Source organism: Triticum dicoccoides, chromosome 6A, assembly GCF_002162155.2.
Source record: "Triticum dicoccoides isolate Atlit2015 ecotype Zavitan chromosome 6A, WEW_v2.0, whole genome shotgun sequence".
Classification (NCBI taxonomy): domain Eukaryota; kingdom Viridiplantae; phylum Streptophyta; class Magnoliopsida; order Poales; family Poaceae; genus Triticum; species Triticum dicoccoides.
This window is the reverse complement of record NC_041390.1, coordinates 125,669,035-125,685,274: the sequence shown is the minus strand read 5'-3', so window position 1 is coordinate 125,685,274 and position 16,240 is coordinate 125,669,035. Positions and strand designations below refer to the sequence as shown.

Here is a 16,240-nt window from a genome sequence, read left to right as displayed (position 1 = left end):
CGGGAAGGCACAAAGAATAAATAACTTCCATCCTACTAAGATGAAGAAGGCTACATCGTCATCCATGATTACACCACGTACTCGACCTTCTTGAACCTTGCCTGCCCCGCGGGCGACGCCAGAGGCAGCTTCAGCGGGCAGGCGGCCTCCAGCCTGCGCGTGCGGTGCGGCGGGTACCTGACCTCGCCGGCAAGCTTCAGCTCCAGCCGGAACCCGCCACCCGCCACACTCTCCTTCACGAGTGCTGCCACCCGCCCTCGCCCGCCGCCACGACATTGTAGGCCTCGGTCTTTCCCGGCCGGACACTCCGGCGCGAGCTCCCCTGGATCCGGACGCGGGCGAAGCGCTCGCCGGCGAAGAAGAGCTCAGCTTCGAGCGGCGCGAGCACGGCGCGCATGGCCCAGTTGCGGTTGCGCACGGAGACAGCGAGGGACACGTCGTAAGCGAGCCTGGTGCCGTTGGGCCCGGCGAGGGCGAGGCGGGCGAGGGAGGCGTCTTCGACGGCCACATGGACGGGGCGGACAGCGGTGAGTAACGTGACGAGGAGGCCCAAGAAGGCGGCCACGAGGAGGATCATGATAAGCGGACAGGGGTACCAGGGGAGGAATTTGCGCCAGTGGCCGCTTTCGCCGCGAAACGGCGAAAGGAACGCATCGTGGTTGTACGAGTACATGATTCGGCGGCAAGGCAAAGGCTGTTTATACAGACTCGGGAGGTGCGCGTGCATGCAAAAGGCTTGGAAAATCAACCGCTATGCAGGCAGCATAGAGCGACGATCGGACTCGGATTGGACTCCAAGCCGGATTGTTTTTTCCTATTCTTGAGGCAAAGCCGGGTTGTTTAAATATCGTATACACAAGGAATGTGTTATTAGAGCATCTCCGGTCGCGCCGCGCGCAAAAAACACATATGCCACGCGTGCATCGGTTGGTTTGGCGCGGCGCGCAGCGCTGGCTCCAGCGGCCGCGCTAAAATGCAGCGCGCGCGTCGCTCCAGCAGCGCGCCAAAATGCAGCGCGCGTGACCCGCCGGTGCATTGCATATGGCATTTTTCAACGCAAAATGATGAATATTTTCAACACAATAAAAATTTCACACAAACAAGTTGATGAAGTTCATGCCCACAAGTTCATCCAACCAAGTTTAAAATCTTTGGCCGCGCCGCATTGGGGAGCTTTGAGGAGGGGGTGGCGGCGGCTCGGGCCGGCGCCGGCGCGACGCCACCCGCCGCCAAGGTCATCCGCGGCGGCATGAAGAGGCCGCGCGCGAGGCCGCTCGTCGGAGGAGCTCCGGCGGCGGCGAGGCCAACGCCACCCGGGCTAGGGTTTGTGGCGGCGGCGGGGGGGGGAGGGGGGCGGGGGCGAGGGGGTCGCGGCTATAGGACGGGGTGAGCGGGGTGCCGGCGCGTGCGTCCATGGGTGCGGGTCGCCGGCGCCGGCGTGCGCGAGGCTTTGGAGGGGGAGAAGAAGAGCGCGCAGCGCGAGCGTCGAGTGTGCCGCGCGCGGAAGCGGGCGCCGCAAATACACCGCGCGATGAACCGCATCCACGCGCGCGCCCAACTGCTTATACCGTGCGCGCGATTATTACGCGCCTGCTGGAGCCATCCGCCGGGTTGCGCGCGCACTAAAACGGGAGATTTTGCGGCGCGGTGCCTGTTTAGCGTGCCTGTTGGAGATGCTTTTAGGTCCAATGATCGAGCGAACGAGTAATATTCATTCCAGAATGTATTGTTCACTCCATAGACTTTTGGCTGAACCAGAATCACTTTGTGCTAGAGTTTTGAAAGCCAAGTACTTTCCTGATGGCAACCTTCTTAACTGCAATCTTAAGAAGGGTAGTTCTTACACATGGCAAGAGTCTATGGAGTGGAATTCAAACTTTTAAAAAAGGGCGTATATGGAGGTTAGGGGACGGCTCTCAAATAAATAAATGGAAGGTTCCATGGATCCCAAGTAGTCCTACAAGGAGAGTAATGTAAGAGGCAATATTGCTATCACAAGAGTTTCTGAATTAATAGATGAAAGAGAATAGAGTTTGGGATGAGCAGTTGCTTAATGAATTGTTTTGGCCTATTGATGTGCAACGTATTCTGAACATTCCCTTGGCCCTCGGAATGATGAGCGATTTTGTCTCTTGGCACTTCAATAAAAATGGTATTTTCTTTGTAAGGTCAGCTTATTATGAAGAATAGGAACTCCAGCATGGACGAAAATTGAGAATGACAAACTCAGTTCAATCCTCAAGTACTAATCCTATTTGGAGAACCATTTGGAAATTATGTGTGCCGGCCAAGATAAAAATTCATGTGTGGAGAGCTTTACTTGGAGCTATCCCTTACATGGGGGTTCTAGCTAACAGACATATAATGACTAGCTCGCGGTGTCCTCTATGTACTGCTGATTGTGAAAGTATCAAACATGTCCTCTTCTTATGCCCTAGGGTTCAAGAAGAGTGGCACATCCTAGGGCTGGGACATATGGTAATTGAAGTATGTGCTGCTGCAAATTGTGAAGGAGGCTCGGCGCTAGCTGATTTATTTTTGTCGAGGAGCAATTTGCAGCCTTCGATGTCAGGGGTCCAACGTAATGAACCAGTGGCCACTACTGTGTGGTACGTGTGGTGGGAACGACGCCACTACGTTCATGAGGATCTCCTACAGGACCCAGCCAGATCAGCACAGGCCATTGCTGCATTAGCAAAGAATTTCACGAGAGCAAGAGAAAAGAAGACGAGGATTAGGAGACATGTTTGGGAGAAGCCACCTGAAGGCACTGTGAAACTTAATATAGATGTTGGTTTTGATCTGGATAGTGGCTCTGGGAATACAGGAGCAATATTACGTGATGACATGGGAATTTTCATGGCTGCCTCATGCGGTGATATTCCCTTTGTGGAGGACGCGGCGACGGCAGAAGCAAGGGCCCTGAGAGATGGGTTGCTGCTAGCAAATGATCTGGATGCAACAAACTATACGTTGAAGCAGATTGCATGGAGGTGATTGAGATTATGCAGAGCGGTGGGAACTCCCTCGGGCCGGCGGCGGCCATCTATGAAGAGTGCTCTTTCTTAGCTCGTAATTTCAGTTTTATAGTATTTAATCATTGTCCTAGGGAAGCCAATATGGCGGCAGATGTATTGGCTAGGAACTCAAAGACACCTCGAACTATTGTTTGGAAGACCGAGCCTCCAGCGTTTCTAGTGGATGTTTTATCGAACGATGTATCCTTGTTTTCACATGAAATATAAACCGCCATGATGGCTTTCCCTAAAAAAACGAGTAATATTGATTCTCCACAGGATTTGCTACAGCCAGATTTCAGCACGGGAGTTTTTTTAGGGGTAGCACGAGTTATATGTCTCGCTTCACACGAGACTGGCTTCTGACTCGCCTGAAGCGCCCCGCAACCGCGCACGCACACTGTCGGTCGGTCCAGAGTGAAGTCTGTTCTAAACCCTGAGATTGTAGAGCGCGACGCAAATGAACCTCAATGTATAAATCCCTAAAGTCCATACCATATACTCATCGATCCTTGTCAATAGTGACCCTAAACCCACCCTGTACCTGTTTGGAAGGCCAGTCCTTGTACAACATTGTCAGTTCCGCTTTCCCCTCTCTTGCAGGGGCGTAACCGGAGGCGAACCGTCTGCCAGCGTTCTTCACCAGCGAAAGGAGGGGCTCCTTCACCCTTATTCGACGACGGGAGGGGAAAGGAACCTGTCGATGTAGTGTAGATAGGTTAGGGCTACGTGTGTGCTTGTCCGCTGGTACGTTTTCAATGATGATGGCGGCGGCCAATAAATATGCCCTAGTTCTGTCTCTGGTGGCTTCCTAAGGTTCGGTCAACGCCGGATCTGGTGGCTGGTTCGCCAATCAGGGCTAGGGCAGCGACGATGCTGGCCCTGATGTGGCTTTCCTGCTCTGACCTCGTCGTCGCGGCGGCGACCTGTCAGAATCGAGGCTCCGAGGACCCAACAAGATTCGAACTCTGGGGTGCGCTCGCTGTACCCGCTACGCTTTGTCTTGCGACTCACAAACTCACGACAATGCTCCGGCGCGCTTGAGCTAGGGAGGACGAACGAAGACACGGCAGTTTACCCAAGTTCGGGCTACATTGCGGTGTAAAAACCCTTCTCCTGTCTTTTAGGGAAGAGCATGTTGCGTGGGGGCTAAGAGGCTTCTGGGCTTCTGGACTAAAAGGTTGTGGCCTTTCTCTGTTTTTATAAAAAGAAGTCCATTCACCCTAAAATGCGTCTTGATGGACAAATACTCCCCTCAACTCGAATTTGGTACGATTTCAACCCCCAAATCCTCAAAACCGGATGAATCTCCTCCTTAGGTGGTTTTGCTGCTGAGTTGTCAGATTGTAGGCGGTTTTAGAATATGATTAGGCATTTGACTCTATTTTCTTAGAAGCTAAACATTTGACTCTTTTGACGTGGCACCAGACCAGTCATCCTCGCTCATTCTTTTTCCTTCATTCATAATGCATGTCGTTGTAGACCATGGCTACGAGGACGCCGCTGCATCTGCCGTCCAAATCCTCAACCCTGCTTTTCTCCTCGTACATGTTTTACCTCTTCGTCCAAATCCTCGTTCGGAAGCGTTGAGCGCGATGTCACGGGGACGTCGCGGCAGGACCTTTCCACCCAGCGAGCATGCCAGGCGGCATGTCCTCCCACCGGCCGGCCACGAGGTCGAACACGGCGCCCTCCTTGGCGCAGCTGCCGTGTACGTTGACTATGCAGACCTTCCACCCGCGCAGACGACATCCGCGGCGTCCCGGCTGAACCGCCCGTCCCGCAGTGGCGGGAGCGGCTCCCACGGCGCGAACGGCGTGGCGGGGTCCCCTGTCGACCCGGAGCGCGCGACAGCGAGGTCGGAGCTAGCGCCCATGCCTCTCGCCACGAACAGGCGGCCGCGCGCCGCGCCCGCCATGCAACTGCGCGGGGCGACCAACCAGCGCGGCACGGGCGCGGTGGCCGGGTCAAACACGAGTGGGCTGCAAAGCGCCGGCTGGAGCGGCTAAGTGAACCCCACGATGAGGATGAGCCGCCCCGCCGCGGCCACGGATTGGAGCGGCAGCCAGCGAGAGAGGAACGACTGGTGGTAGAGCGCGGGGGTGGCAGCGAGATCGGCGGCGGCGGCAGCCCGTCCCACCGCGCGGCAATCGGATCGTAGGCCGTGAAGGGAGTGCCACCATTGCCAGTGCCCTCGAGGAGCGCGTAGAGCGAGAGGAACAGCGGGAACGACGCCGCGTACAGGAGGCGGCGCCACGAGCGACAGAGACGATGTGCATGAGGAGCAGGCGAGCTTTACTGTCTATCTATGCATCCCCAAATACCATGCCACGTCACACGATCTATTCCCAAAACCGCCTAAAATCAAACGGAAACCACGTAAGGGTGAGATTTACCCAGTTTCAAGGATTTGGGGGCTATAATCGTACCAAATTTGAGTTTAGGGGGTTATTTGTCCCTCAGACTGCATTTGGGGGTGAAAATGGACTTCTTTCTTTTTTATAAGAAGAAAAAGGATAGACGCGGGCTTGCATGAACCGTGGGCCGCTGGAACCGGGCCCATCTTTATTCGGCTCACCAGGGGTGCCGCACCAACGAAGAGACCACCAGTCCACCAGCGGGACGTGGCGACTGCTCTGAAACCCCCAAACCAAAGCCATGGAGCAAGCCACCCCTCCCGCCGCCGCTGGCGTCGACCTATCCCCGGCGGCGACCGACCTCGGCCGGGTGCACCTCCTGCCCTGCGGCATCAGGCACAACAGCGCCGCCGCCGTCTCCGACTACTTCAAGCCGAGGGACACTGGTCCGTTCGCTCGTTTCCCCTCCTCTCTCTGTTCGTCCGTCTACCTTCTGTCTGTTTGGTTGACGAATTGGTGGGTGCGTGCGTGCGCGCAGGCGTGGAGGTGGATGGGGTGAAGGTGGAGGAGGCCTTCTTCCGCGGGAGGAACCTGCAGGGCGCCACCGTCGCGCTCCCCGATGGCTACCGAGGTGAGCTCCCGCGATCTGATGGTGCCATGTAAACCTGTTTCTGCTCGGTGGAAACGGTGACGATACTTAGATTTGGGAGCTCTGGAACAGATTTGAAAAACTGCACAAAGCAAACTTCTCTCTGTTGGAATTATGCTGTCCTTCTATCCATATATGAGAAATGTGCGCGCTACTGCTTGATGTTAAAGCTTTTCTTTGAGATCTGGATATTTAAAGATGTATCGTGACCTGATCCTGTGTTAAATTAAAATGTGCCAGAGTGTACTTACTTAGATAGGCTTAATTCATTTCAACAGGGTGGTGCTTATAATGGAAACCTTCGCAAGGGACGTGAAATTTGGTTTAGCTCACCACAGAAATGGCCATTGAATTGTGACATGGTCTTTTACTATTTTATTATCTTGTGTCAAATCCGCATGGAAACAAAAATCTTAGATGCCTTATTCCTGGCAGAATGTAAAATTGTCTAGGGATACTAGGTTTATAAATATAACAATGTATTTCTGGACTATTAAGGCCCTGTTCGGAGTCACTCTGACTCCACAACTCCGCTCCGGAGCAGCCGGAGCTGTAGTTGCAAATCAGGGAGCAGCTAATTCCTCGCTCCGCAGATCCTTGAATTTTCAGAAGTTGGTGGGTTGCCAAACAGGCACTAATATACACACACGTGCAGTAGGGGTTCTCCCCTACTATCTCATTCTCATTTGTCAAAAAAAAAGAGTATTTCTGGACTATAGCGATGGTATGATATGATGTTGGTCACACTCTACTCTTCCATGTTTTCAGTACAATGTCTGAGTTTGGCACCATCTTCTTGTATGTTGCTCGAGTTTGGTGGTCTGAAACTTACCTGTAGGTTATGTACTGGAGAAGAAGAAGAACGAAGAAAAGGATGCTCAGGGCATGGATGAGGAGGCTAGCAATTTTGTATCCCGTGCAGAATTCCAGAACATAACTTACTGGAACCATGACACCATGCCATCAGCAGAGGATCCTCTCCCACGGTGCTTTCATTGGTTAGCCATTGCGAATGCAGTAAGTGTTTTTTCCTTTCTTTCCAGAATGTGTTTGATCCATTTTTAGCAGTTGAGTTGTTATGCTTCTGTACTGTTCGGCTTCCATCCCTAAAATATTTGGTACATGACTGTTGACCATGTTAGTCAGGGTAAAGTACATAATAAAATACTAGAAGAATGCCCGTGCGTTGCAACGGGGCCACATTAACTTTAAGAGTTCAATATTACGACATTGGCGACCTTTTTTACCATCAAATCCTCACACACACAGACACACACTCTCCCTCCCTCTTCCTCACTCTCTATCCCCCTCTCCCTCTCTCTCTCTAACACACACACATATCCATCTTATTGGGTACGGGACCATAATCCATCTATTTCACACATACACGCTAATGCATAACAATATGGATTATGTGTATTATATTTGCCACCAGAACTGAGGGAATTAATTTCATGAAAATCGACCAGCCAAAGCTCCAAGAATACGCGGACGAGGTGGCTCGGGTCGGCGTCGGCGCCGTCCAGCGCGGGCCACGGGCCCGCTTCCAAGTGCACGTGCAATGCACGTCTTCACAAATATTATAACCAGATGTGAGAAATCACATGCATAGAAAAGACATTCTGATAGCAATCCAAATACCATACTCAATTGAATACCTAACCTGGACAATACTCTTATTTCTATGCGCCAGAAAAAATGGAATAGCAAAGCTAAGTATGCCTACATACGCTCAGATTATATATAAGAATCTTGGGTGAACAATTGCAACAAAGCACTAAGCAGCGATAAATTTAAATAAAAAATCCATTAACTATGCAGGCAGCAGGCTTGTTACAACATAGAGAGATAGGAAAATGTCACCTCCAGTAATGTAGCGCAAAGGAGTGGAACGAAGCATGAATGAGTGGTTGTCTGTTCTTCTCCATGTACATGGATCAGCAGTAGAGGCCAAGTATATAAGTACTTGACTGAACTCCACTATTCGTGCACGGAGAGCCATGTCACCTTCTCGCCGCTGCAGCATGGGAGGACGGCTGGTTCACGTGACCCTCCAGCTGGGGGATCCATGGTGGCTGACCGTCGAGCTCGAGGCAGAGAAGTTGAGGGCAGCAATGGCGAGATCCATGCCGGCCAACCGGGCAAAGAGGAGGTCGTCGGGGAGGGACACATCGGCAAGATCCGGTCACCACGCGACCTGAAGAGAAACAGTGATTTCCACAAGTTGTAGGCCAGCGGCGTGCTCCATCCCCTGCGATGGGGTGACCATGGCGGTGGCCACAGCTCCTCATGCTCGCCTCAATCTCGGCGACACACCCTTAGTGTAGGAGGCAGCAACGACCTCGATGAAATCATGGCCTCCATCCCGGAACGCATGAAGGACCTCGACCCCGTCGCTACTCCTCCCGCCTTAGCCGCACGCGGCAGCGGACCGTGGGTAGGAGGGCAGGCGGCGTCGCCTCGGCTGACGGCAGGGAGCAGCATTGATTTCGGGTAGGTGGCATCGCGAGGACGGCCGCGGCCGCGGGGAAGCACCCCGGTCATGCTGCCAGGCCAATCCTTCTCCTCCAATCCCCTATCCCCGAAGATTGCGCCGCCGCCCCGGTCGTGTTGTTTCCATATATTATGCCATTTTTTCCTGTACCTAAACAAACGTGGGTGAGCGGATGGCAGAGTTTTGGTCCGCCCTCTAAAATTGCTAAACGCACTTTTGGTGAGGATTATTGTTATAAATGAATTCAATCATGTCGCTCTAAATAAATGGATTCAATCATGTGACTCTAATTACTTCGGATTGTTATGTGCACACTAAGCGGGGTGCAGTTAGGAAAGAAAATGTTTTCTAATTAAAGTGATTGAGTGATTTAAGGTAAGGTTAATTAATTTAGATTTGATTTTTAGTGATTGTTAGTAAAGTATGATGCGTCTTTAAAATCTTTTATTTGTTTCCTTAAAATCTATTATTTGTTTCCTAAAGAAATTTGCAATAATGGAAGGTATCGGTTGATTTGAATAAGTTAGTAAATTTAGATCCGTGATTGCGTGCACGTTTGGAAAGTGCTGATTTGCAAGGAAAGAGCTGAGGGGTAAATAAACCGGTGAATAAGAAACCAGCATCGAAAAAAATCTACGACGGTTAACCTACGAAAAAAAACCGGACGAAAGTGGTGGGACGAAAAAAAACCTGGAAGCGAGACTACCAACTGCTCCATTAGGAGTAGAGATTTGGTTGATGATATTTGGTACATGACTGTTGACCATGTTAGTCAGGGTAAAGTACATAATAAAATATTTGGTTGATGACTGTCGACCATGTTAGTCAGGGTAAGGTACATAAGACAAAATTTTGGTGAAGTCAATATGAGCTATTCCCATAGAATGAATTAACTTCTACTAATTGCTTGGTGAGTTTGATTATGTTAACCATTGTGTATGCAGTGAGTGTTATTTTTCTTCCAGAATTTGTTTAATCCATTTTGAGCAGACGAGCTGTTATGCTTTTGTACTGTTTAGCTTCCATCCCCCATATATTTGGCAGACGACCATTGACCATGTTAGTCAGGGTAAGGTTCATAAGACACTGGTGAAGTCAATATGATCTATGCCCATACAATGAGTTAACTTGTACCCTTGCTTGGCTTGTTTGATTATGTTAGTAACTCCGCATTCCAAGTTCCACATTCTCTTCGTGACTGTTAAATGGACAATGCTTTGCAAACTAAACATTATTGTTCGTTTGATTGATTCTGTAATGTGTTGTTCCTGGACCTACTTGTGCTGAGCTTACAGTTGACCAACATGATGTATCTTTGTTTGGCCAATATTCCTTTCATTTTGTTAGCCGGTTAGGTATGGTAACACGTAGTGGTATCTACTAAAAGAACTTGTGAAACTTTATCAGATTGTCTTAACTCAAGCTTCCTGTTTGTGCAGATGCACAAGCCAGTGACTGCTGAAGACATGGCTAACATGTCAGCCAGGCAGAATCAGAACAGTTGACCAAGATCTATTACATAGTGAATCTGTTATTTAGTTCCAGCAAGAGCCAATCTAACAAGCAATCTACCACCCTGATGAACTTGGAATGTTGCAATTGTAACGGTCGTTAGCTGCGAGCCTGTGAGGGCCAGGCACTCTTGTGTTAAGATTATCAGTCTGTGTTGCCAACCTGTTGTTCTCTTCTTGAGGGGGCTCTTTCCTGTTCTACTGAGCAGTTCATTTGTCAGCCTATCAGAGTGTAGTATCAAAAAACGTCTTACATTATGGGATGGAGGGAGTACATGTGATCTTGTGAATTTAAGTTCTCATGACTTGATATGATGTGGACATATTAAATTGTCATAATATGACACAGGAAATTCTCATAATTATAAGTGCCAATGTGCTACCGCTGCTCCCAACCTAAGAGAAGTGCCACATTTTAGTCATTTTTTTAAAGGATGCTTTGATAATGAAATCATTTCTAACACCAAGATAGATTGCGTCATATAAATTTGTTGCAAGACTTAAACATGACTTTTTGCCATTTTTCCAAGGTACTCCCTCGATAAAGAAATATAAGAGCGTTTAGATCACTACTTTTCCACGTTCTTATATTTATTTACAAAGGGAGTAGTAGATATGATCGTACTATCCTGGCAAAAAAAAAACAATGATCAGTATTAGGTAGCACAAGCGTGGTAGCATACTACATGAGAGACGTCCTGGAAACCATTCAAAACTGAATATAAAGAAAAATAAACAACCTTGGCAAACAGCGGATTCAGAACTGGTTATTTCCTGAAACAGCAAAACATCTGCAAAATTACATCACATTACAATGTTACAACAATACTGCGAGCAGAAGCCTCTTCCAGAACTCGATGAAAATCGAAGGATAACAAACCACTAAACCGTGTTCTAAGTTCTAACCCGCAGAGCCAAAAAAACAGAGATACAAATTTGATTGGTACAGCTCAATATGTAGTACAAACTTCTATCATAACTACGAGAAGATGGTAAAAAAAATGAACGCTATTAGGGCATGGCGGATTTCCTATTGTAAGCCATCGAAGAAACCAGGTCCGGCCTTTGATTTCAGTTCGTGGCCGGCGTCTTGACCTAACGCGACCATGTCATCAAAAGAATATGTTCCACTTCTTGACGTCTCGTATACTATAAGAACAATCATGCACAAACACAGAAATTATTGCCTAACAAAATATGGCTAGTTCATATCATATGAGCTTAATTGAAAAGAAAACCATACCTATAGAGCCATCTGGTGAAGCCAATAGCCCCCGGAATGAGCAGTTCCCATCCTTGTCACGATAAGCATATGCCGCAATTGGAGTTCGGCAGTTACCATCAAGAACAGACAAGAATTCTCTTTCACATGCAACAGCTAATCTGGTATCTTCATGATTCAAAGAGGACAGATACTCCATCTACACACAAAAAATGGAAAGAGGGGGGATCAGCATCTTTAACTAGATGGTGTAAACAAAAGAAAAACTCAGGCAATTGGCTGGTGTGTTCTGCGCACAACACAGAATGAAACTCAGGGCACCTACGCACAACACAGAATGAAACAACAGTATGCAATAGGAAAACAGAATGTTCTAACTCCATGCTCTCTGAGTAATTTCGAAAACTAAAATATTCAACATGGTGTGGTAAAAGTTCAACAACAAAAAAATGATTGGAGGCAAGCTAGGCAAAATGGCTAATAGCCGAGCAATTTTAACATGCTCCCTCTTACCCCCTCTTTTCACATGGGAGGTAATCAGGTAAGAAGGTAAGAGTTAATCAAACCCACTACTCAATGCAACCAACGGCTCAGATCTATTTTGTACTCTTACCTCTCAAGTGAAAAGGGGAGGTAAGAGGGAGCATGTTAAGAAACCTCAATAAAGATGTGAAATATGAAGAGTTGGTCGACAATGCAGAATTGAACACAACTGCATCTTTGTAAGAACATGATGTAGTACAATGGCCAATAAAGACCACAAAATAGACACTTGAACCTATCAGGTTATCAGAGGCACATGCAAAATTGAAGTATTAAAACATAGTGGCATAACACAGCTGGTACCACATTTGGGTATGGCATTATGCATGCATGCAGCATCTAAGATTTTTACTCTGCTAGCAGATTGAAACATTAGACGACCTACCATTTTATCATCATTGCTCCTGCAAGTTATTCCAATAGCGCCTTGAGCGACTGCTGGAAGCATTTCGTCTACTGATAATACAGATGTTGCAGTTTCTGGCATGCCTAACCGTTTTAGTCCAGCCAGTGCCAACAATGTAGCATGTACATCTCCTTCTTTAAGTTTCCTTAACCGTGTCTGAACATTTCCTCTGAAGTTAACAACCTGAAAACCAATTCACTATTGTTAAGCCCAAAATTAACCAAGAAGAGTCTCTAATAAAAATGGCTTGTAAAATAATAAAGCAGTACATATTACTAAAGTAGAAGACTGATTTACAGTGGGATTGGATGGGTTTTAGATAAGATTTTTTTTTTGCAAGAATACTGCTTGGCACATAAGGACATGAAACAACATCCCTTCAAAATAGCAATCTGTGATATACTCCCTCCGTTCCAAAATAGATGACCCACGCTTTGTACTAACTTTGTACTAAAGTTAGTACAAAGTTGAGTCATCTAATTTGGAACGGAGGGAGTATGTCCTTATACAAGTTTCAGGCAGTTTTATGTATGGAAAAGAAAAATATGAGTTTAACAGTGATGGGTTAGCATAGATTATTTTTAGAATGAAAAACAACAAGGAACAAAACATAAGGAAAGACGTATTGCACTAATGCAGTCATCACAAGTAGACTTACTTTTAGTGATGGATATTTATAGAGAATCTGAGATTGCCTCCGCAGGGAAGCACTTCCGATAACACTACCAGCAGGAAGCTCCCCAAGAGTTTTTGCAGTCAGGCATATGAATGCATCTCTCACATCTTCTCGTGGGAGGTTACAGGGCAATATCATGCCTTCGGGTAGATATGTTGGGACATCTTTCATCGAGTGGACCGCGATGTCAATGCTTCCCTGCAAGAGCGCATCGTCTATCTCCTTGGTGAATAAACCCTTGCCTCCTATATCCGCCAGGGGTTTGTCCAAGATCATGTCTCCTGTGGTCTTTATGATGACAATCTCAATGGCACCATCCTCGGCTAACTCCGTGTGTGCAGCTTTCAGTTCGTCACGGGTTTGACGGGCTTGTGCAAGAGCAAGAGGACTGTCCTACATAGTCAGCAATTTGGATTATAGACTTGCATGTGCAAGCAAGACACTTTGGTACAGAGGAGAGAAATAAAAACACATCGAACTGAACATTGAAAAAGACAGCTAGAATTCGACAGGACGCTTTTGTACTTTGAATTTGTCTCCCACCCCTAAAAATGAAGGCCGAAGCCACACAAATTTCCACCAAGTCAAATCATGAATTCAGTAGGCCAAAACAAGCAAAAGGTGGCCAGAAGCTAAACGAAACTCTGTATACATCCACGTGAAACCCAGAGCAAGTTCACCGAACTAAAAATCTCTGAAACATCTCACGTTGACCCCGAATCGAGCTGCTGACATGTATAGGTGCAGTTTTGCTGACTGGAAAATGTTCACTATTTAGCACGATTAAGGTCAACGGCGTGGTGCTACCGATGTTCCACGATTCCATCGAAGCCCCAGCTAAAATGCAAATCCTGGTAAACGTCCTCAACAATTCGCGTCAGAATCAGGCAATATCTGGCACCTAGAAACGCAATCGGGTCGGTCAGAGCCGCATCTCGAAACGGGAGCTCCTAGGGAAACAAAGACAGGATCTTGCGGGCGCCTCCGGCACATTGCCGCCCCCAAATCCAACCGAGTTAACACCCAGAGACGCGATTCTTGTACACCAAGCAACCGAGAATCTGTGACGAAGGGTTCGAATTGATCACCTCCCGCGCGTGCCAATCCGGATGAGGGAGACCTTGGGCTGCGCCTCGGCCTGGACGGCGACGGCGGCGCGCACCACCGCCCGGCGCGGGCGCGCGAGGCAGGTCGGCGAGCCGAGGAGGGTGTGGTTGGTGCATCTCAGCGTCGCCATCTCCGGCGGCTGGGAAGGGGGGCGAGAGAGGGGTCGGGCGAGGCGGGCGGGAGATGCAGGGGGAGGGAGGAGCAGAGCAGAGCAGAATTCTGCGCTGTTATGGAGAGGGCGGAGGGATGGATGAGGGGGCAGAGGATAATGTATTGTCCGGATTGGCCAACTCCTCCTCTCTCTAGTGCAGAGAGAACAGAGGGAGGGAGAGGGAAAGAAATCAGGTTTATTGGATCTTGTAGGTTTGCTGCGGTTTATTCAGCTCTTTTCCTCAACCAGCTTGAATGAATTTAATTTATTACTACTCCGTCTCATAATGTAGAACATGTTACATTATGGGACGAAGGGAGTAGGTTCATTTTTATTTAGTTCACGTATTAGCTTTATTGAAAGTCAAGTTTTGCAAATTTTAACAAAGTTTATAAACAAAAATATTAACATATACAATAACAAATCAATACCATTAGATTCATTGTTGAATGTACTTTCACATCATATACATTTGTTATAGTAAATGTTTATAGTGTTTTCTATAAACTTGATCAAACTTTATGAAGTTTGACTTCAGTCAAATCTAATATGCAGAGTAAATAAAAACGGATGGAGTAAGATATGGCTTGTTTATTTTATTGGGATCTTTTAGATATACAGAAGATGAGTTTAGCATGACGGAAGATTTATCTTTCGGCGTGTATTAAGAGATTTGATGTTTTTACAATGACTAAGTATTGAAGAGTACTCCTTCGCTCGTACGCAAGGGCAACCCGATGCGTGGGTTTCCTGTGTCGACAGTCTGCCTCATCTCTTGTAGTCTTAGGGCCATGGAGGCACAGTGGATCCAGACCCTTACTGGTCGGAGGACTTTATTTTTGGATGTTTTCGTGAGTTCTGTTAGGGTTTGTTTCTTGCTCTGAGAGGCAAGCGATGGCAGCTCTTTAAAGATGAAATAAGGTTATCCCTGAAGGAAATATGCCCTAGAGGCAATAATAATGTAATTATTTTATTTCCTTATATCATGATAAATGTTTATTATTCATGCTAGAATTGTATTATCCGGAAACATAATACTTGTGTGAATACATAGACAAACCAAACGTCACTAGTATGCCTTTACTTGACTAGCTCGTTAATCGAAGATGGTTATGTTTCCTAACCATAGACATGTGTTGTCATTTGATTAATGGGATCACATCATTAGGAGAATGATATGATTGACATGACCCATTCCATTAGCTTAGCACCCGATCGTTTAGTATGTTGCTATTGCTTTCTTCATGACTTATACATGTTTCTATGACTATGAGATTATGCAACTCCCATTTATCGGAGGAACACTTTGTGTGCTACCAAACGTCACAACGTAACTGGGTGATTATAAAGGAGCTCTACAGGTGTCTCCAAAGGTGAATGTTGGGTTGGCGTATTTCGAGATTAGGATTTGTCACTCCGATTGTCGGAGAGGTATCTCTGGGCCCTCTCGGTAATGCACATCACATAAGCCTTGCAAGCATTACAACTAATGAGTTAGTTGCAAGATGATGTATTACGAAACGAGTAAAGAGACTTGCCGGTAACGAGATTGAACTAGGTATTTGAGATACCGACGATCGAATCTCGGGCAAGTAACATACCGATGACAAAGGGAACAACGTATGTTGTTATGCGGTCTGACCGATAAAGATCTTCGTAGAATATGTAGGAGCCAATATGAGCATCCAGGTTCCGTTATTAGTTATTGACCGGAGATGTGTCTCGGTCATGTCTACATTGTTCTCGAACTCGTAGGGTCCGCACGCTTAAGGTTTCGATGACAGTTATATTATGAGTTTATGAGTTTTGATGTACCGAAGTTAGTTTGGAGTCCCGGATGTGATCACGGACATGATGAGGAGTCTCGAAATGGTTGAGACATAAAGATTGATATATTGGACGGCTATATTCGGACACCGGAAGTGTTCCGGGTGATTTCGGAGAAAACCGGAGAGCCAAAGGGTTACCGGAACCCCCCCGGGAGAAGTAATGGGCCATATGGGCCTTAGTGGAGAGAGAGGGGCAGCCAAAGGTGGGCCGCGCGCCTCCTCCCCCCTGGTCCGAATTGGACTAGGAGAGGGGGGGCGGCGCCCCCCTTTCCTTCTCC

General features: G+C 47.7%; 2 protein-coding genes and 1 pseudogene across 2 annotated transcripts; 1 reads left to right on the top strand and 2 right to left on the bottom strand.

The window, feature by feature from the left end:
- Positions 1 to 4,615: 4,615 nt before the first annotated feature.
- On the bottom strand, positions 4,616 to 5,677 carry LOC119315752 (annotated as a pseudogene).
- Positions 5,625 to 10,390, top strand: LOC119316077 (ribonuclease H2 subunit C-like). The gene is made up of 4 exons (XM_037590453.1): positions 5,625 to 5,820; positions 5,913 to 6,005; positions 6,862 to 7,040; positions 9,957 to 10,390. The coding sequence occupies exons 1-4, from the start codon at positions 5,676 to 5,678 to the stop codon at positions 10,020 to 10,022; spliced, it is 483 nt and encodes a 160-aa protein (XP_037446350.1). The 5' UTR covers positions 5,625 to 5,675; the 3' UTR covers positions 10,023 to 10,390.
- Positions 10,391 to 10,769: 379 nt separating this feature from the next.
- On the bottom strand, positions 10,770 to 14,263 carry LOC119316072 (porphobilinogen deaminase, chloroplastic). The gene is made up of 5 exons (XM_037590451.1): positions 13,964 to 14,263; positions 12,858 to 13,263; positions 12,179 to 12,382; positions 11,272 to 11,449; positions 10,770 to 11,177 (listed from the first exon to the last, which is right to left on the bottom strand). The coding sequence occupies exons 1-5, from the start codon at positions 14,110 to 14,112 to the stop codon at positions 11,059 to 11,061; spliced, it is 1,056 nt and encodes a 351-aa protein (XP_037446348.1). The 5' UTR covers positions 14,113 to 14,263; the 3' UTR covers positions 10,770 to 11,058.
- Positions 14,264 to 16,240: the final 1,977 nt, after the last annotated feature.